General features: G+C 46.8%; 1 protein-coding gene across 2 annotated transcripts in view; it reads right to left on the reverse strand.

Annotated features, from left to right (window-relative positions):
* MRPL39 (mitochondrial ribosomal protein L39) overlaps positions 1 to 21,488 on the reverse strand; it is a 258,260-nt gene extending 236,772 nt beyond the window's left edge. Inside the window, exons 1-2 of one of the 2 annotated variants that reach the window (XM_063956371.1) lie at positions 21,356 to 21,487; positions 20,330 to 20,536 (exon numbers count right to left, since the gene is read on the reverse strand). In XM_063956371.1, the coding sequence (XP_063812441.1) occupies positions 20,330 to 20,536; positions 21,356 to 21,410 (262 nt within the window). In that variant the 5' untranslated portion in view covers positions 21,411 to 21,487. Of the gene's footprint in view, positions 1 to 20,329; positions 20,537 to 21,355 lie in introns of both variants that reach the window. The other variant, XM_063956372.1, reaches the window with a different exon arrangement.
* Positions 21,489 to 22,809: the final 1,321 nt, after the last annotated feature.

The following is a 22,809-nucleotide window of genomic DNA, read 5'->3' on the forward strand; positions in this document are numbered from 1 at the left end:
GTGATTTACCCAATAGCTGCTTAAATATCTTATTTGCGCCTAAATTTATGTGCCCCCCCCTCTCTTTTTTACCCTTCTTGTATCAGGATACTGCAGGGGAGAGCCTGGGGAGCTGCTTCCAGCGGAGCTGTGAAGGGAAAATGGCGCTGGTGTGCTGAGGAAGAAGGCCCCGCCCCCTCAGTGGCGGGCTTCTGTCCCGCGTTTTATGTACTCAATGGCGGGGGGTTTTACACATATACAGTTTCCAGACTGTATTATGTGTATTTTATGCCAAAAGGTATTATAATTGCTGCCCAGGGCGCCCCCCTTCAGCGCCCTGCACCCTACAGTGACCGGAGTGTGTGGTGTGCTGTGGGAGCAATGGCGCACAGCTGCAGTGCTGTGCGCTACCTTAATGAAGACAGGAGTCTTCTGCCGCCGATTTAATCGCTTCTTCTGGCTCTGCAAGGGGGACGGCGGCGCGGCTCCGGGAACGGACGATCGAGGTCAGGCCCTGTGTTCGAACCCTCTGGAGCTAATGGTGTCCAGTAGCCTAAGAAGCACAAGCTAGCTGCAAGCAGGTAGGTTTGCTTCTCTCCCCTCAGTCCCACGTAGCAGTGAGTCTGTTGCCAGCAGATCTCACTGAAAATAAAAAACCTAACAAATACTTTCTTTTCTAGCAAGCTCAGGAGAGCCCACTAGGAGCACCCAGCTCTGGCCGGGCACAGATTCTAACTGAGGTCTGGAGGAGGGGCATAGAGGGAGGAGCCAGTGCACACCAGATAGTACCCAATCTTTCTTTTAGAGTGCCCAGTCTCCTGCGGAGCCCGTCTATTCCCCATGGTCCTTACGGAGTTCCCAGCATCCATTAGGACGTCAGAGAAATACCCGTGATCTTGTCGGTACAGAAGTTCTAATAATTCTGAAAGTGACAAATGTAAATCACACTGTAAATTAAAGGAATACTTACAGTGGGTGGTATTCATGTGACTGGCGGTCGGGAGACCGACGGTCACATGACCTCCACCGACATCCCACCCCCTCACTATCCCGATGGTCGGCATGCCGACCAACAGGGACTATTTCCACTCGTAGGCCACGAGCCCGCAAGGGGCTTGCTGCACTCGCCCCTCCCCGCCGTGATCCCAGCGTCGGTATGCTGACCGCCGGTCAGACATACTACACCCCTTACAGTGGCTTTAAAAAAATAAGTATTCACCCTCCTTGGCAATTTCACATGTGCAGTAATGGAGTAATTCTGGTATACTTACCGCAGACCAACAAAAATGAATTGTTTACTGTATTTTAAATTAAAAGCAAAACCAACCTGGTATTGCTGCTTTACAAAACCAAGAGAACCGGCAAAAAGTCTCGCCCTTCCAGCTTCTCGCAGGCTGATATATTCCCCCCCATAGTGTCCAATCCTTTGTAACTCTTCTTTGTTGGTCTCCAATATTCAGTATACCAAGGGAAAAAAACAAAAAACAAAACAAGTACTCGTAGTAACCAATGTGACCTCCAACACGCCAGTACAAAGTGGTAGCCGCGAGTCCTCAAAGTATGGTATATTCAATTAAAGTCGGATCCATTCCACATGTATATGTCGGAATGGATCCGACAACCCCTATTCAATCCCATCTAAAATTCAACTTTTTCAAGTCGAATTTAGACGGGACTCAGAGAAGGAGAGGGGGACAAGCCGCGGGGGGACAGCCGGTGGGCATAAAGGGAGATCAGCGCTACAGTAGCGCTGCAGCAGGATGTCACTCAGCCGCCCGACCTCATACGGGTTTTTGTTCAAGAGGATCCCGAAAATCCTCTAAGTCCTCGTTTGGCTGGAACAGAATGGCAAGTCCTCCAGTGTATTGTCCCACGGCACCTGTGCGTCCACCGACGCGTTTCTACTAGAGATGAGCGGGTTCGGTTTCTTTGAATCCGAACCCGCACGAACTTCACTTTTTTTTCCACGGGTCCGAGCGACTCGGATCTTCCCGCCTTGCTCGGTTAACCCGAGCGCGCCCGAACGTCATCATGACGCTGTCGGATTCTCGCGAGGCTCGGATTCTATCGCGAGACTCGGATTCTATATAAGGAGCCGCGCGTCGCCGCCATTTTCACTCGTGCATTGAGATTGATAGGGAGAGGACGTGTCTGGCGTCCTCTCCATTAGAATAGAGATAGATAGATTAGATAGAGAGAGATTGTGCAGAGTCGCAGACAGAGTTAGTTTACCACAGTCAGTGACCAGTGCAGTTGCTAGTTAACTTTTATTTAATATAATATATCCGTTCACTTCTCTCTGCTATATCCGTTCTCTGCCTGAAAAAAAAAACGATACACAGCACAGTCAGTCACACAGTGTGACTCAGTCTGTGTGCACTCAGCTCAGCCCAGTGTGCTGCACAGTCATCAATGTATAAATTAAAAGCTTATAATTAATTGTGGGGGAGACTGGGGAGCACTGCAGGTTGTTAGCAGGAGCCAGGAGTACAATTATATTAATTAACAGTGCACACTTTTGCTGCAGGAGTGGTGACCAGTGCCTGACCACCAGTATAGTATTGTTGTATACTACTAATATCTCTTTAAATATCAACCAGTCTATATTAGCAGCAGACACAGTACAGTGCGGTAGTTCACGGCTGTGGCTACCTCTGTGTCGGCACACGGCAGGCAGTCCGTCCGACCAGAATTGTATTATTTATTATTATATACCTACCACCTAACCGTGGTTTTTTTTTCATTCTTTATACCGTCATAGTGTCATCCTAATTGTTACGAGTATACTACTATCTCTTTATCAACCAGTGTACAGTGCGGTAGTTCACGGCTGTGGCTACCTCTGTGTCGGCACACGGCAGGCAGTCCGTCCGACCAGAATTGTATTATTTATTATTATATACCTACCACCTAACCGTGGTTTTTTTTTCATTCTTTATACCGTCATAGTGTCATCCTAATTGTTACGAGTATACTACTATCTCTTTATCAACCAGTGTACAGTGCGGTAGTTCACGGCTGTGGCTACCTCTGTGTCGGCACACGGCAGGCAGTCCGTCCGACCAGAATTGTATTATTTATTATTATATACCTACCACCTAACCGTGGTTTTTTTTTCATTCTTTATACCGTCATAGTGTCATCCTAATTGTTACGAGTATACTACTATCTCTTTATCAACCAGTGTACAGTGCGGTAGTTCACGGCTGTGGCTACCTCTGTGTCGGCACACGGCAGGCAGTCCGTCCGACCAGAATTGTATTATTTATTATTATATACCTACCACCTAACCGTGGTTTTTTTTTCATTCTTTATACCGTCATAGTGTCATCCTAATTGTTACGAGTATACTACTATCTCTTTATCAACCAGTGTACAGTGCGGTAGTTCACGGCTGTGGCTACCTCTGTGTCGGCACACGGCAGGCAGTCCGTCCGACCAGAATTGTATTATTTATTATTATATACCTACCACCTAACCGTGGTTTTTTTTTCATTCTTTATACCGTCATAGTGTCATCCTAATTGTTACGAGTATACTACTATCTCTTTATCAACCAGTGTACAGTGCGGTAGTTCACGGCTGTGGCTACCTCTGTGTCGGCAGTCGGCAGGCAGTCCGTCCATCCATAATTGTATTATTATTATAATATATACCACCTAACCGTGGTTTTTTTTTCATTCTTTATACCGTCATAGTGTCATACTAGTTGTTACGAGTATACTACTATCTCTTTATCAACCAGTGTACAGTGCGGTAGTTCACGGCTGTGGCTACCTCTGTGTCGGCAGTCGGCAGGCAGTCCGTCCATCCATAATTGTATTATTATTATAATATATACCACCTAACTGTGGTTTTTTTTGCATTCTTTATACCGTCGTCATAGTGTCATACTAGTTGTTACGAGTATACTACTATCTCTTTATCAACCAGTGTACAGTGCGGTAGTTCACGGCTGTGGCTACCTCTGTGTCGGCAGTCGGCAGGCAGTCTGTCCATCCATAATTGTATTATTATTATAATATATACCACCTAACCGTGGTTTTTTTTTCATTCTTTATACCGTCGTCATAGTGTCATACTAGTTGTTACGAGTATACTACTATCTCTTTATCAACCAGTGTACAGTGCGGTAGTTCACGGCTGTGGCTACCTCTGTGTCGGCAGTCGGCAGGCAGTCCGTCCATCCATAATTGTATTATTATTATAATATATACCACCTAACCGTGGTTTTTTTTTCATTCTTTATACCGTCGTCATAGTGTCATACTAGTTGTTACGAGTATACTACTATCTCTTTATCAACCAGTGTACAGTGCGGTAGTTCACGGCTGTGGCTACCTCTGTGTCGGCAGTCGGCAGGCAGTCCGTCCATCCATAATTGTATTATTATTATAATATATACCACCTAACCGTGGTTTTTTTTTCATTCTTTATACCGTCGTCATAGTGTCATACTAGTTGTTACGAGTATACTACTATCTCTTTATCAACCAGTGTACAGTGCGGTAGTTCACGGCTGTGGCTACCTCTGTGTCGGCAGTCGGCAGGCAGTCCGTCCATCCATAATTGTATTATTATTATAATATATACCACCTAACCGTGGTTTTTTTTATACCACCTAACCGTGGCAGTCCGTCCATAATTGTATACTAGTATCCAATCCATCCATCTCCATTGTTTACCTGAGGTGCCTTTTAGTTCTGCCTATAAAATATGGAGAACAAAAAAGTTGAGGTTCCAAAATTAGGGAAAGATCAAGATCCACTTCCACCTCGTGCTGAAGCTGCTGCCACTAGTCATGGCCGAGACGATGAAATGCCAGCAACGTCGTCTGCCAAGGCCGATGCCCAATGTCATAGTACAGAGCATGTCAAATCCAAAACACCAAATATCAGAAAAAAAAGGACTCCAAAACCTAAAATAAAATTGTCGGAGGAGAAGCGTAAACTTGCCAATATGCCATTTACCACACGGAGTGGCAAGGAACGGCTGAGGCCCTGGCCTATGTTCATGGCTAGTGGTTCAGCTTCACATGAGGATGGAAGCACTCAGCCTCTCGCTAGAAAACTGAAAAGACTCAAGCTGGCAAAAGCACCGCAAAGAACTGTGCGTTCTTTGAAATCCCAAATCCACAAGGAGAGTCCAATTGTGTCGTTTGCGATGCCTGACCTTCCCAACACTGGACGTGAAGAGCATGCGCCTTCCACTATTTGCATGCCCCCTGCAAGTGCTGGAAGGAGCACCCGCAGTCCAGTTCCTGATAGTCAGATTGAAGATGTCAGTGTTGAAGTACACCAGGATGAGGAGGATATGGGTGTTGCTGGCGCTGGGGAGGAAATTGACCAGGAGGATTCTGATGGTGAGGTGGTTTGTTTAAGTCAGGCACCCGGGGAGACACCTGTTGTCCGTGGGAGGAATATGGCCGTTGACATGCCAGGTGAAAATACCAAAAAAATCAGCTCTTCGGTGTGGAGGTATTTCACCAGAAATGCGGACAACAGGTGTCAAGCCGTGTGTTCCCTTTGTCAAGCTGTAATAAGTAGGGGTAAGGACGTTAACCACCTCGGAACATCCTCCCTTATACGTCACCTGCAGCGCATTCATAATAAGTCAGTGACAAGTTCAAAAACTTTGGGCGACAGCGGAAGCAGTCCACTGACCAGTAAATCCCTTCCTCTTGTAACCAAGCTCACGCAAACCACCCCACCAACTCCCTCAGTGTCAATTTCCTCCTTCCCCAGGAATGCCAATAGTCCTGCAGGCCATGTCACTGGCAAGTCTGACGAGTCCTCTCCTGCCTGGGATTCCTCCGATGCATCCTTGCGTGTAACGCCTACTGCTGCTGGCGCTGCTGTTGTTGCCGCTGGGAGTCGATGGTCATCCCAGAGGGGAAGTCGTAAGCCCACTTGTACTACTTCCAGTAAGCAATTGACTGTTCAACAGTCCTTTGCGAGGAAGATGAAATATCACAGCAGTCATCCTACTGCAAAGCGGATAACTGAGTCCTTGACAACTATGTTGGTGTTAGACGTGCGTCCGGTATCCGCCGTTAGTTCACAGGGAACTAGACAATTTATTGAGGCAGTGTGCCCCCGTTACCAAATACCATCTAGGTTCCACTTCTCTAGGCAGGCGATACCGAGAATGTACACGGACGTCAGAAAAAGACTCACCAGTGTCCTAAAAAATGCAGTTGTACCCAATGTCCACTTAACCACGGACATGTGGACAAGTGGAGCAGGGCAGGGTCAGGACTATATGACTGTGACAGCCCACTGGGTAGATGTATGGACTCCCGCCGCAAGAACAGCAGCGGCGGCACCAGTAGCAGCATCTCGCAAACGCCAACTCTTTCCTAGGCAGGCTACGCTTTGTATCACCGCTTTCCAGAATACGCACACAGCTGAAAACCTCTTACGGCAACTGAGGAAGATCATCGCGGAATGGCTTACCCCAATTGGACTCTCCTGTGGATTTGTGGCATCGGACAACGCCAGCAATATTGTGTGTGCATTAAATATGGGCAAATTCCAGCACGTCCCATGTTTTGCACATACCTTGAATTTGGTGGTGCAGAATTTTTTAAAAAACGACAGGGGCGTGCAAGAGATGCTGTCGGTGGCCAGAAAAATTGCGGGACACTTTCGGCGTACAGGCACCACGTACAGAAGACTGGAGCACCACCAAAAACTACTGAACCTGCCCTGCCATCATCTGAAGCAAGAAGTGGTAACGAGGTGGAATTCAACCCTCTATATGCTTCAGAGGTTGGAGGAGCAGCAAAAGGCCATTCAAGCCTATACAATTGAGCACGATATAGGAGATGGAATGCACCTGTCTCAAGTGCAGTGGAGAATGATTTCAACGTTGTGCAAGGTTCTGATGCCCTTTGAACTTGCCACACGTGAAGTCAGTTCAGACACTGCCAGCCTGAGTCAGGTCATTCCCCTCATCAGGCTTTTGCAGAAGAAGCTGGAGGCATTGAAGAAGGAGCTAACACGGAGCGATTCCGCTAGGCATGTGGGACTTGTGGATGCAGCCCTTAATTCGCTTAACAAGGATTCACGGGTGGTCAATCTGTTGAAATCAGAGCACTACATTTTGGCCACCGTGCTCGATCCTAGATTTAAAGCCTACCTTGGATCTCTCTTTCCGGCAGACACAGGTCTGCTGGGGTTGAAAGACCTGCTGGTGACAAAATTGTCAAGTCAAGCGGAACGCGACCTGTCAACATCTCCTCCTTCACATTCTCCCGCAACTGGGGGTGCGAGGAAAAGGCTCAGAATTCCGAGCCCACCCGCTGGCGGTGATGCAGGGCAGTCTGGAGCGACTGCTGATGCTGACATCTGGTCCGGACTGAAGGACCTGACAACGATTACGGACATGTCGTCTACTGTCACTGCATATGATTCTCTCAACATTGATAGAATGGTGGAGGATTATATGAGTGACCGCATCCAAGTAGGCACGTCACACAGTCCGTACTTATACTGGCAGGAAAAAGAGGCAATTTGGAGGCCCTTGCACAAACTGGCTTTATTCTACCTAAGTTGCCCTCCCACAAGTGTGTACTCCGAAAGAGTGTTTAGTGCCGCCGCTCACCTTGTCAGCAATCGGCGTACGAGGTTACATCCAGAAAATGTGGAGAAGATGATGTTCATTAAAATGAATTATAATCAATTCCTCCGCGGAGACATTGACCAGCAGCAATTGCCTCCACAAAGTACACAGGGAGCTGAGATGGTGGATTCCAGTGGGGACGAATTGATAATCTGTGAGGAGGGGGATGTACACGGTGATATATCGGAGGGTGAAGATGAGGTGGACATCTTGCCTCTGTAGAGCCAGTTTGTGCAAGGAGAGATTAATTGCTTCTTTTTTGGGGGGGGTCCAAACCAACCCGTCATATCAGTCACAGTCGTGTGGCAGACCCTGTCACTGAAATGATGGGTTGGTTAAAGTGTGCATGTCCTGTTTTGTTTATACAACATAAGGGTGGGTGGGAGGGCCCAAGGATAATTCCATCTTGCACCTCTTTTTTCTTTTCTTTTTCTTTGCATCATGTGCTGATTGGGGAGGGTTTTTTGGAAGGGACATCCTGCGTGACACTGCAGTGCCACTCCTAGATGGGCCCGGTGTTTGTGTCGGCCACTAGGGTCGCTAATCTTACTCACACAGCTACCTCATTGCGCCTCTTTTTTTCTTTGCGTCATGTGCTGTTTGGGGAGGGTTTTTTGGAAGGGACATCCTGCGTGACACTGCAGTGCCACTCCTAGATGTGCCCGGTGTTTGTGTCGGCCACTAGGGTCGCTAATCTTACTCACACAGTCAGCTACCTCATTGCGCCTCTTTTTTTCTTTGCGTCATGTGCTGTTTGGGGAGGGTTTTTTGGAAGGGCCATCCTGCGTGACACTGCAGTGCCACTCCTAGATGGGCCCGGTGTTTGTGTCGGCCACTAGGGTCGCTTATCTTACTCACACAGCGACCTCGGTGCAAATTTTAGGACTAAAAATAATATTGTGAGGTGTGATGTGTTCAGAATAGGCTGAAAATGAGTGTAAATTATGTTTTTTGAGGTTAATAATACTTTGGGATCAAAATTACCCCCAAATTCTATGATTTAAGCTGTTTTTTAGGGTTTTTTTAAAAAAACACCCGAATCCAAAACACACCCGAATCCGACAAAAAAAATTCGGTGAGGTTTTGCCAAAACGCGGTCGAACCCAAAACACGGCCGCGGAACCGAACCCAAAACCAAAACACAAAACCCGAAAAATTTCCGGCGCTCATCTCTAGTTTCTACCCCAAACAGGGGTCTTTTTCAAGGTGTTTGGGGTAGAAACGCGTCGGTGGACGCACAGGTGCAGTGGGACAATACACACCGGCCCGTGAGTACTGGCCTTAAGATCTAGTTCTAGGATAATAAAAGCATTATTACAGCTAAACAAATATAACAGAAATAAAATCAGCCGAAGGTATCGCAAAGAGACAGGTGTGGTATCGGTGATCAGACACTCGTCATCCAAAAAGTTTTGAAGACCAGAATAAAAAAATAAAAAAACAACAGGCAAATGAACGACAACTTGGCAATTAAGAGCACCGCTAAACAATTTAACAAGGCCTCGATATATATCACAACCAATACTGCCCACTTCAGTCCCCTATCGCCAGGAGATTTTACGATTCCTCTCCTGAAGCCTCCGCCCAGGTCTAGAAACGGACACTGTATAGATTTGCAGTGTCAGATTCTCAGGAGTGAAAGATTCCTCCAGCGTGGCCAGGATGTAAATCGCAAGGACGGCGGTTACCTTAACCGCTATGACTTACACACTTAGTACATTCAGAGTTGTTAGCAAAGCAAATAGGCAAAACCATGCTGCACTGCAGGTGGGGCAGATATAACATGTGCAGAGAGTTAGATCTGGGTGTGGTGTGTTTACGCTGCAATTCAGTATTCAGTTTGAACATAAATCAGCCAGTATTTACCCTGCACAGAAATAATATAACCCACCCAAATCTAACTCTCTGCACATGTTACATCTGCCCCACCTGCAGTGCAGCACCTGAATAACCCCCATAGTGAATTCATTTTTATAATAACAATACAAAAAAGTGCCATGATACAGACTACTAAGTCACATCGGCCCTTGTCTTGACGCCTCTACAACATCTCCAGAATACTTTGCCTGTTTTACATGGTGATCTGAATTTGTAGCACCTCTAAGCATTCTTCTTTAATAATCTCAGTAAATCAGATAGAATGACTCTGCTAGATAAGACACTCAGATCCAGATAAGCTGTTAAATACACAGCGATAAACCAGACAGGTTTTGATTGTTACGTAGCAGAACTTTTATGGGCCCTACCAAGAGGTATCTAAGGTATCGCACGTTGTAATAAACATTGGGCTCACATAATACATACCTTCTTTTAATTATAATGCATGGTGAGTTATCATGTGTGTCAATCATCCTGTTTAAACTGTGCTCCTCTACATTATCATTGTGCAATGCAGCAGAGTGTAAACTATTGTCTGTTCCTATCAACTCTTTTTAACCGGAGGAGGGTTACAATAGACCCTCCACTGGAACGACAGACAAAAACTCTGGCGTGTGTGGAAAACAACACTTCCACCCCCCCCCCCCCTCCTTCTAACTTTGGGGCCCATTCAGAGTTGCTCACAAGTCCGTGTTGATTTTTAGCACCTGCTCTTGTGCAGCTGCTGGGCTTCTGCATCTGGGGGGCAATTGAGTGTTTTACGCATTCCGGTCCCGTCTTACTTGCCCGTTTCTACAGTGCAGGGCTGGGTTAGTACTTGGAAGGGAGACCTCCAAGGAATACCGGGTGTTGTAGAAACTTGTGGAATAACATGGGTTTGTGATCTGAATATAACACTAACAGCAGAATCATCACTTTTCTTCTTTCACTGGTATCTCTCAGCTACCTTGAGTTATGAAAAGCTAAATAACCAAGTTATTTGTATTATTGGTGTAAAGACTCTCCCCTGTGTCATTTGACCCATTTAGGGTCTCATTAATAAAGATTCCTCTGTACTGGTCAGGGTGAAACTGATGTAGCACTATCCGTGTCTACATCCTTTCAATCCATCTGTGATATTGATTGACCAGAACACATTTTAAATTGTGAAAACATTTTTTATTTTTTTTCACTAAGTATTTTAAACTTGTTGCAGGGTGGACACTAATTTATCCTATTGACTATGGGGTATATTCAATTCATGTCGGATGCTTTCCAACGGTAAGGATCTGACATGTGAGTATTCAATAATCGTCCAAACTCGACAGGTTTGGCCCGTTCCACACAATGCCAATCCGACATTTTTTAAAGTCGGCTTGACATTGTCGGAAACGGGGCTAAAACCTGTCAGGTTTGGCCGCGCTTCCGACAATCCACGTGTTATCCGACAAGTCGGAGGTTCCCGACTTGTCAGAAGATCTGAGCCGGCATTGAATAGGTCGGAACCCCTTACGACCTAAACAAGTCGGAAAAACTTCCGACAAGACGGCAGTTCCTGACAATAATTGAATACACCCATATAATAATAAAGGTCATGTTTTATTCTCCATATATTATTCACAGTATTTACCGATCTGAATAAGAGTGCGCTCACATAAGACCGTTCTCTCTCCCTTTTGTTCAAACGGACGTTCACAGAGGGCAAGTCGTGGCCATGCTGTCAGAATGGTAGTCTATAATGAATTACGCGCACCAAGAGATCTGTCTGAATACAAACCAGATCCCCTGCATCAGTATAGGCTGGCACAAGTTTGCAAACCATAGTGATGATGACTTTGCACATGACGAGGGTCTGTGCCATTCCTCATACAGACATATACCCACAACTACTGACCACGTGAATGCTATTTTGACCAAGTCCGAATTGGCCACTTGATCTGTACTCTTTGCAGGTACAAATATACATGAGCAGCATTACAAGTTCTTTCCTACAAGCCAACGTGTGTTTTTGCTAAACTAGACATATTAATAAACATGAAAGTGAAATGTCTTTCAAATAAAGACGCCTTAGGAAATCATTTGGTGCCGACTGGGCAGCTCTGATCTACAGGGCATCCGACACAAAGCGTTAGATCCACTGAGACACTTTCCATTTGGCGAAACAATTTATTTTTATTTTTTTAAATTGAAGTCATTTTGATTAAAACAGAGTTTCATAGCAGCCTCCAGTAGTTACACAATTAGTCAATGTGTACTTTGGCTATCAAATATAATTTCCTTTTCTACCTTGTGCTTCGGTTTTCCAATGCAACCATGTTCATAAACGGAGGTGTCACAGTATATCGTGACATGTCTCTAAGCAGAATACCTGTGAGACAATGAGCATAAAACCAGGCCTGTGTGGGTAATACAATGAACACAATGGAACCCTAACATATCATAGTGCTCAGTTGCAACTAGGGTTGCCACCTCATCCCTTTAATTCTGGACACATTAATTACACAGGTTCTGTGGCTGATTAAAACCAAGTGAAATGGAGTCTTGAAGTCAGCCAGCCACAGAACCTGTGTAATTAATGTGTGTCAAGAATTAAAGGGATGAGGTGGCAACTCAAGTTGCAGCCTTACACGTGTGCATGCCTGATTCAACATGTGTGTGTTTGATTATTTCGATATGGGCCGTAAGAATCCAAACAAACTGTACAGAAAAATGCACCCATTATTATACAATTTCCAGTCACTGTAGTTCTTAATGATCCAGTACAATCCGCAAAATGCATGAAAGAAAAGTCCCATGCCACGTCTCAGGGTCAGCCTGGAGATAAGAACGCGGAGTGCACAGCGGAGTTACATGGTACCGAGGACACACTCCATTAACAGGTTACAGTGATACCAGCAGATGGAACCTTAAGGCAGCTGTGGTGTTACCGGACACAAATGGAATCCTGTACTGTGAACTGTCCGTGACTGCAATCACTTAGTGTTCTGTAAAAGCTTAAAGTTATTATCTTCTTGCGTGTTTAAGTTGCGAAAATAAAATATGCCTTAGAGCAGGGATGGGGAACCTTCGGCCCTCCAGCTGCTGTTGAACTACACATCCCAGCATGCCTTGCAACAGTTTTAGCATGGCCAAATAGCAAAACTGTAGCAGGGCATGCTGGGATGTGTAGTTCAACAACAGCTGGAAGGCCGAAGGTCCCCCATCCCTGCCTTAGAGAATAGGATATTACATTAGTCATTCTACATTAATCAATCGGTGGAATTCAATTGTTTTTTCTGCAGCTGCAGCTCCTGTTTAAAGTGACGGGAGCTATTCAATTGTTTGTGCTGCGGGCACCCTGAGGTGTGAGCAAATATCCGCTTAAAGGGGGTCATTCCGAGTTGATCGTAGCTGTGCTAAATTTAGCACAGTTACGATCATTCACACTGACATGCGTGGGGACGCCCAGCACAGGGCTAATCCGCCCCGCATGTCAGTCCGGCACCCTCCACAGAAGACGTCATGCAGCCGCTGCGGACCGCCTGCGATGGCCAGACCGCTCCCCCTAAACGGCGGCTTAACGGCGCCGTCCAGCCCCCTCCCGCCCAGCGACCGCCTCTGTCTCATGCGCAGTTCCGACCCGATCGCTGTGACAAAATGCAGCGAGCAATCGGTCGGAATGACCCCCAAAGCCGGGCGGATTGGGCGCCCAAACATCAGCGCACCCAGTAGTTTGAATCAGTGATGTGCAGTCAGGGCAGGCAGAGCTTCACCTGTCACAATCCAGAGCTTATTGCAGCTCCCGCTCCCCAGTAAACTTGTGTAATGCGATTCCCTGGGTGTCTAGTGGCAGCTATTGCTTGGGGAATACTTACCTTTGTGCGCAGGTGAGACTCATGCTAGTTACACAGCACGGCAGTGATCATGTTAAAGCTCAGAGTGAATTCACGCCAATTTATTTATTACCAGTTATTAATATAGCGCACCCATATTCCGCAGCGCTTTACCGAGAATATTTGGGCCATTCACATCAGTCCCTGCCCCAGTGGAGCTTACAATCTATATTCCCTATCACATGTACACACACACACACACATTCACGCTACGGTACATTTTTGCTGGCATCCAATTAACCTACCAGTATATTTTTAGGATTGTGGGAGGAAACTGGAGTACCCGAAGTAAACCCACACAAGTAAGGGGAGAATATACAAACTCCACACAGTTAGGGCCACGGTGGGAATCTAACCCATGACCTCAGTGCTGTGAGGCAGTAATGCTAACCATTACACCATCCATATGTTTAGTATAGGGCTGGCCATAAGAGTCAGACCGACATGTACTGCAATACGTGGAAGCAGCACTCCCTGTTTTTACATCAGATTCTAGCAGACAGAATTGCATTAACAATGTCTTTGCTTACAAAATATGGTCCCACCCCAGTTTTGAATGATTTGCATTTATTACATACGTGTGCTAGAGCAGAATACTTTACAGCCCGGCTTCCAAACCTATAACAGGTAGTAAAAAAGATTAATCTTCTGCCAAAGTTAAAAATGAACAAGCAAATTATCAATCTGGCATAATACATGTTTAGTTGCTCAGTAACAAGCGATAGCTTTGTAGTTATAATGAAAAGTGGGAGACGTACACCCTCTAGTGGCAGCTTTCTGCTTCTACCAGTGTGACTATTAATCAGAGAAAAGCATAAACAAAGGATTAATTCAGAAGATTAAAAAAAAAAAACAGAGCGTAGATTCTGAATCAGACCTGTCTGCAGATGCAGCTACATCCCACAGACTTCAGTATACTGTGTAAGAGCCAAAGAAATAAATTGTGCGCTTACAGCTGGAGACCGCTATTGCAAACTGACTGAGCAGGTCACACTTTACAAATAACGGGCGTTTCTAGATGGTGACGGGCCAGCGACCTAGCAACAGTATGGAACTGGCCTGTCTCATAGGAATGTTACCGACGGCCTACATTAGACTACCTTGCTTGATCGTAGAGAGCAGAAGGAGATGGAACGTCTGTTTGTACCTAGCACGTGTTGGTGCAAGTCCAGATAGTAATGAAATCGGTGTATGGGGAAGGCTTCTGTATGGAGACGCGGGGATTTTCAGTATACACAGGCAGATTCTCACATTCGCATAAGTAATGACTCAGAATCAGGCCCCATGGTTTCATCATTAACAGACAGTACAAATTTGACATCTTTTCTACGTAGTCATATTTGCTTCTTGCTTGTATATGGAAGAAGCATTTCATTTTATTTACAGTTACTTATATAGTGCAGCCACATTCTGCAGTAGTTTATATTTCATAATCCCCAACCGATTAAGAGTTTTAACTTTTTCATTAAACTTTTCTGCTTCCTTCAGAATAAACATATAGGGGTATATGCAATTGCGGTCGAATTCCCGAAATTGTCGAAAAACTGGACTTTTTCGCCGGGAAAAAAAATTCGACAATGCAATTCAGTATTTTCCGTCAAAAAAACGGACTTTCAAAATTCGACTTTTTGAAGTTCGACATTTGTCAAATTCTACATTTCTGCAATGGTACAAATGCGGCAATTCTCCAAAAGTATATTCAATTGAAGTTTGGAAATTCGACAACAGTGCTATTAGACAGTAAATTCATCATTTTCAATCCGTCACACTTTGGTGGCGGAATCTAATAAAAAAAAAATTAAAACATGTTTTTTTTAGTGTTTTTTTTATTGGTAACAGCATATCTATTTATATTAGAAGGGATTAGGTACTTGGTTTGTCTATTTTGGAGGCACAAGTATTATTTATATATTTAAAAAAAAAAAAAATATATATATATATATATATATATATATATATATTTGTTTTTTTTTTTTTTTTTTTTAAATGGAATGGTAAAAACCCGAAAAAAATGGCGTGGGGTCCCCCCTCCTAAGCATAACCAGCCTCGGGCTCTTCGAGCCGGTCCTGGTTCTAAAAATCCGGGGGGAAAACTGACAGGGGATCCCCCGTATTTTTAAAACCAGCACCGGGCTCTGCGCCTGGTGCAAAAAATACGGGGGACAAAAAGAGTAGGGGTCCCCCGTATTTTTTACACCAGCATCGGGCTCCACTAGCTGGACAGATAATGCCACAGCCGGGGGTCACTTTTATACAGTGCCCTGCGGCCATGGCATTAAATATCCAACTAGTCACCGCTGGCCGGGGTACCCTTGGGGAGTGGGGACCCCTTCAATCAAGGGGTGCCCCCCCCAGCCACCCAAGGGCCAGGGGTGAAGCCCGAGGCTGTCCCCCCCCATCCAAGGGCTGCGGATGGGGGGCTGATAGCCTTGAGAAAAGTGTAAGAATATTGTTTTTTCCAGTAGTACTACAAGTCCCAGCAAGCCTCCCCCGCAAGCTGGTACTTGGAAAACCACAAGTACCAGCATGCGGGAGAAAAACGGGCCCGCTGGTACCTGTAGCTCTACTGGAAAAAAAATACCCAAATAAAAACAGGACACGCACACCGTGATAGTAAAACTTTATTACACACATGTCGACACATACATACTTACCTATGTTCACACGCCGACCTCTGTCCACTTGTCCAAGTAGAATCCACGTGTACCTGTGAATAAAATTATACTCACCTGATCCAGTGTCCAGATTATAATCCACGTACTTGGCAAAAAAAAAAAACGAACACCCGAACCACATGGACTGAAAGGGGTCCCATGTTTACACATGGGACCCCTTTCCCCGAATGCAGAGACCCCCCCCGTGACTGCTGTCACAGAAAGGTCTCTTCAGCTGCGCTCGCAATTCTCCCTCCAGGGGGGTCGTGGACCCCCAAGAGGGAGAAAAGGTGTTGGTATGCCGGTTGTCGGGATTCCAGCGCCGGTATACTGTGCGCCGGGATCCCAACAACCGGTATACTGAATACCACCCCATCTACGATCAGCTTCCCTGACATGCGGGGGGACGCCCAGCACAGGGCTAGTCCGCCCCGCATGTCAGGCCCTACCCCGTCGCACAAGTACAAAAGCATCGCACGGCGGCGATGCTTTGTACTTGAAGAGTAGCTCCCCACCCGCGCAGCTCCTGCACGCTGGCAGGGAGCTACCCGTCGCTGTGAGGGTCGCAGCGGCTGTGTGCGACATCTCGCAGCTGCCGCGGCACGCCCTACCCCCAATGGTCCGTGCACGCCTGCATTACCCGGTCGCGCCCCCTAAACGGCAGCCAAACTCCGCCGGCCCACCCCCTCCCGCCCAGCGACCGCCTCTGCTTGTCAACCAGGCAGAGGCGATCGCGGGGCCGAGACAGCAGTCGGCTGTCTGGCATGCGCAGTTCAGACCTGATCGCTGCTCCGCGAAACCGCACAGCAGCGATCAGGTCTGAATTAGGCCCTTTACCTTCTTAATTTTTATGAACATTTATAATTTAAGGATAAAGGGTACAATGAATCCAATGAGAGGGGGATGATTTTAGGTTGAAAAAACTGCTAATGGACTAGCGGCTCTGAAGGGAGAGGGACACATTTCTCAGAGCGCATAAGCTGCCTACACACAACTTAAGTTGGTCAATGTGACCCAAATACCAACCACTATATCCCTGTGGATCTTTTACAATGGCACAGCCAGCAACCACTACACCTATTGACCAACTAGGAAATCTGTAAAACATGCACTGCTAGGGGTCCAGAGCCGTTATAACACAAGATTAATTTGCATTATCAGATACTGTATCAACATCTATGTGTAAGAAAATACGGAGGACTTTATTCCCATCACTGTTTGCAATGTATTAAAGATTAAACTTAATACTGATAATTATGTTCTTTGAATGTAAAGGGACATGGAAAATCCATTTCATAACAATCGCCATTTACTCAGCTAGGAGCATTTTGCTCACCTCTCATTGGGTTTGATTCCATTGTTTTCACCCCACAACTGCCAATCAGGGGTGCAAAACAGAGCAATTCAATTGTTGTTCCATTTAGACGCCCGTTAGCCACAAGGGAGACATTTCTAACCAGTGCTTCCCGAGACAGCAAGAAGAAATGTGCGAAAAGTCCATGGTTTAGGCACCCTAACCAGGACTTTGCGGCTAAACCCAGTCTATATGAGCGCATATAAAGTAATGGCGCCCAATATGAGCAACAAGTAAATTGCTATAATGGGCGCCCATTACTTTGGCTGTCCCCCAAAAATCTGAATCGCCCCCCGTGTGTCTTAACAGACAGGTGTCACAGTTAAAGTGGGTACTCACTGGTAGATATATCTGCCGATCAATTGATCTGCAGATATATCTATGGACAGATCGGGCAGTGTGTTGAGCATACACACTGCCCGATCCGTTGGGGACTGACGTCATGAACTGGGCGGGCGTGTACACACTCCCGCCCAGTTCAGCTGTCAATCACCGCCGGCCGCCGCAGCATGTGTACGGGCGGTCGGCCGACCGCCGTACACACACAGCGACGCGCCAATATATCGGTAGATATATTGGCCGTCGGCTGTGCTGCGGGGCCGACGTGATACGTCTGTGAATGACGGCGTTCACAGACGTATCGGCCGTACACACTGGCCGACGGACCCGTGATATATCGGCCAGTGTTTACGGGCCTATAGGCACACTGAACTGAGTATATATTGATACAAAAGCAACTAGCAACATTGTATCAAGGTTTATCAATTTAGCTGGTTACTGTTGCTGTATTTAGAACACCAGATTATACTGGGCATTTTTAAAGGCATCCACTACCTGGATACTTAAATTGAACGGAGACTAGGAGGGGTGTGCAGTACATCTAGTAGGGTTGTTACAACGCTAAACACTCCTGTGCCTGAAGAAATTGCACAGAGGTCCTGTACAAGGAGAAGTTTAAACTACTGTATTAGGCAGTGTTCTCAAATTGTGTGCCGTGGTACCCTTGGCTTCCTTGGGACACTTGCAGGGGTAACTTGGATTGGTGGTCCTGGACCAATTCAAATTATTTATGGTTAATGTAATAGACAAAACCAGTGTTAGTGGCCATCAATCAAAAGATGTGGACAAACAGAAGCAAATCTCGTCCCTCACCCCATAACTGAACCTAAAGGCCCATACACACTTGACGATAAAATGAGCGACGTCGATCATTTCAGCCCTCATCAACGACGTCGCTCATTATATCGTCAAGTGTGTATGCATCCGACGACCACCGATGCGCGGCCCCGCGGGACATTAACGACCCTCGCTTATCTGTGGAGCATGTATGCTCAATTTCCACTATGGTCGTTACCGACCAGAGACGTCGTTGAATGTGTATGGTGTGAACGACCAACGACCAAGCCACTGTTCACCAGCCCTGTTCCCAGCTCATTATTTTAATAAACTGTTCAGCTTGGATGCTTCAACGATGAATGGTCTTTGGTCGTTGGTAGTGTGTATGCTCATGTCGTTTGCTCAGCTGTTCAAGGGAAGTTCAAGGGAAGTCGTTAACGACGTGTGCATCGTCAAGTGTGTATGGGCCTTTAGGATGATATAATAACACACAATTTACTTTAATTTCTTTCTTAATCTCTCAATAAAGAACTTTTGGCCTAGGGGTGTCGAGAAAACAATTCTGATACTCTAGAGTGCCGTGACTCAAAAAAGTTTGGGAACCACTGGAATAAAGTATTTAATCCCACTAACTCCTATTCTGGATATTAACTTTAATCCAGGAATTTAGTTTTATCAATGGTGATAATATGTGGATTGTCATCTTGGGGACAATGATTAGGATCTGCAAGATTAGAGAATATATTCAATTTATTGAAAGATACATTTCCAGTGAACGATACAATAATTTAATACTTAAATACATTAATAATTTACTGCTCGACTACGGTATATATAAAGATGTACACTGACCATATACTGTATCAAGCTGAGTGATTTATCATTATCTTATATATTCTACCTCCTACCCCTATAGGCTTCACAGTCTCTGTCACCAATTTCAGCATCATTTTTCCTTTCATCTTTCTTTATTTTAATATTTCCTCATTTTATGAGTTTGGAGTTTTCTTTTTATGAAGTGAATTCATTTATTTATTTATTTGGCCATATTATTATTATTACCTTCTTTCCTTGTGTGTTAGACTATGGGGTCTATTCAATGCATGTCGGATCTTTTCCGACAGAAAGGATCCGTCAATGCAGTATTCAATTTGCAGCCAAATCAGGCAGGTTTTGGCTGTTCTCGACAATGTCAATCCGACTTTTTTTTAAAGTGGGATTGACATTGTCGAAAACGGGACTAAAAGATGTCGGATTTGGCCGCAAATCAGACAGAAGACGTGAATCCGTGGCTAATACGCCGATCCACGTGTTTTCCGACAAGTCGGAATTGCCGACCTGTCGGAAAAACGGCAGTACCATGTAACGGGTTGAATCATGATATAACCTAAAAAAGTCGGAAACTGCTGGCTTTCCGACTATAATTGAACACACCCCTATATATGCCAGGGTACAGGGTAGCACCACCCCCACAATATGATACACTATACACACAATTGAGGAGAAAGTCCTTATAACCTGTGTGACTGTCATTCTTTTAAAGTACAGCTAGGGGTCTCTAAGGATTGGAGTTGGAAACCACTGCTATAAATGATCAAAATGCAATCCTACTGGTATGGGGAAAATGCAAGTGGAATGGTCACTGAAGCTGTGTGTGATGGAATTAGCTGACCCAGTAGTACAGTCAGGAAGCCATTAGGAACTGGTCATTTTTGCAATGAGGTCACCCAAAGATCTGGTCATGCGGAACAGCTGGATAGCAAGTGCGAGCACCATTACAGTAGCAAGCCAGGCCAATTTGATCATTTGTAAAATCAATCTGAAGTGCTGTTGAGTGACAGACCCACTGGAATGCTCTAGAACGTGTTACTCACGCATGGCACAGTTGTACGGTGTAGACAGCCCTTTATTCATCACAAACACAGTCTCCGGATTGGTCTTCCCCACATATTTCACCTCAATCTTCTCAATGCGTGGATACAGAGATAGCTGTCTCTCCTTCTCTTTCTCGTACAGCTCCGAGCGCCTGCGGGAATTCTCAGCATTGGAGAGTTTAGCAGCTGTGGCCACAGAGTACAGACCTAGGGCATGACCAAAGAGAGACACTCATGTACCTCTAGCATGTTGTTGGGAGTATATACTTGTTATTATTACCTAATATTTATAGGGCACACAGAGGATAAACCAGTCAGTTGATATAGATCAAACAGGACAGTAGTAATTAAGTTCACAACATACATATAAACATAATTACAGCCCGTGATTGCATATTTCAGTAGAGGCCACAGAAGGAGAGAGCCCTGCTCGCAAAAGTGGGCATCTGGACACTATGGGCATCCCCCGGGTGCAACTATGAGCACAAGCAATGAGCTCAACTTTTTTGTGGCTTACTAAAGGAGCCATACTGCTTTGCTGTGGCATTATTAAGTGAAGCGAAACACACCGCCGCCCTGCCTTTTAGTAGATTTTGGAGAAGCAGTGATAACTCTTTATTTCTGCATTGTCACAGAGAAAAGGGGTAATCACCGCCTGATGCATCTTCCCATGTATCACACTATTGACTGTGGAAAATAAGTGGGAAAAGCAGAAGCAGGCTCTGTCTCACACAGTGGGAAGGACAGTGGTGTGTGCACATGCAGCAGGAAAAGGGGCAATCACTGGCTGATGCATCTGCCCCTGTATCACACTATTGCCTGTAGAAGATAAGTGGGAAAAGCAGACACTGGGAAGGACAGAGGTGGGTGCACATGCAGCAGGATGAGGTAAGACTGTGACTAAAGCCACCAGGCACTGACACAGGGTCACAGCACACCGTACAGCGCCATGGTATAGGTGGCTGCTGCATCTGACAGCCATGTAATGAGGCCAGATGGCTGTAAGAGAGCCAGGACCCCACTTACTTCCCCGGCCTGCCCGCAGGGCGCAGCTCCCCGCCATCCTGGGTACACTCCACATGCCGGTCCCGGTGCAGCGGCCAATGTGACATTCATCCCCGACACATGCTGCACTATGGGTCCGACTACAAATCCTTCCCCCACTCACAGAAAGCCTGTCACTAAGGTTCCGGCCTCTCCCTGCTGCCGCCGCCAGGGGGCGCTCCGTGACTGGCAATGGAACAAGATAGTGTTGTAGGAGAGTTAACACGGGCAGCTTGCAGGGCATGCTGGAAGTTGTAGTCCCAACAAAACTGCCTCACTCCAGGCTACCTTTCTGTATTATCAATCACATCACAATCCCCTGACTGACAGTATCTTATGTATTGGTGGTCATTCCGAGTTGATCGCAGCCAGCAACTTTTTGCTGCTGCTGCGATCAATAGTCCACGCCTATGGGGGAGTGTATTTTAGCTTAGTGTGAGGCGGCGGGCGGCAGCGCGGCGGGCGGCAGCGCGACGAGCGCGCCGGAGTACGGAGGAACGAGGATCCAAGAGGATCCAAGTTCCTCCAATCAGCGGTTCCAGATTTGAAATGGGCGCCAAACGCGAGCCAATCGCTGCTCGCGGCTTGGCGCCCAATGAGGGGTCGCCGCGGCGGACCAATGGGAGTCCGCCGCGTCATGGCCCAGCCTCCTCCCAGCGTCTTATATCAGGCGCTGGGCGGCGGCGGGAGTTAGTTGCGCGCCGGAGCAGAGAAGAGCTCCAGAGGACAGAAGACGAAGACCAGCAGCGGAAGAAGAAGCGGCGGCGCCGGAGAAGACAGAAGTCGGGACAGAAGAAGAAGACAACGCCGGAAGACGGGCCGGAGCCAGAAGAGGGGGCGGAATCGACGGCCCAGCAGCGGAACAACGGCGGAGAGTGCTGTGGAGAGAGGGAAGCAAAAGAGCTGACGAAGCTCCCCTCCACAGCCTCTCCCACCGGTCCGGGTAAGAGGCCGTGGGCCTATACCACCTTCCTCTAGGCCCTCCTCCCTAGACCACCAGGTGTTCGGGCTCTAGGCCCGTGGGCATAGTCAGGCCCTTCCGGCCTGTGGGCAATCAGTCGGGCCCTCCCGGCCCGTGGGCACCAGTGAGTCGGCGTGTCTGGGTCCGAGGCCACGCGCAGTCGGGGTTCCACTCGGCCCGTGGCCTGTAGGCCCAGACCCGACCACTCATCCACCCGGGGGTTCGGGCGTTAGGCCCGAGCCACCCTCGGCCGCACAGTAGGCGGGCACTAGGCCCGGGGGCACGTCAGGCAATAGGCCTGTGTGACATTAGGGGGCATTAGGCCCGAGAGTAACTTGGCCATTAGGTAACATAAGGTGGCCCTGGGCACCAGGCCCAGGTCACCCCACGAGGGACGAGTAGGCCAGCATTAGCCCTGTGGGTACAGTCGGACCACGGGTCCGCACGTAGATAGGGGGGGCACTAGGCCTAGCGA

This window comes from Pseudophryne corroboree, chromosome 2 (genome assembly GCF_028390025.1).
Source record: "Pseudophryne corroboree isolate aPseCor3 chromosome 2, aPseCor3.hap2, whole genome shotgun sequence".
In the NCBI taxonomy this organism is placed as follows: domain Eukaryota; kingdom Metazoa; phylum Chordata; class Amphibia; order Anura; family Myobatrachidae; genus Pseudophryne; species Pseudophryne corroboree.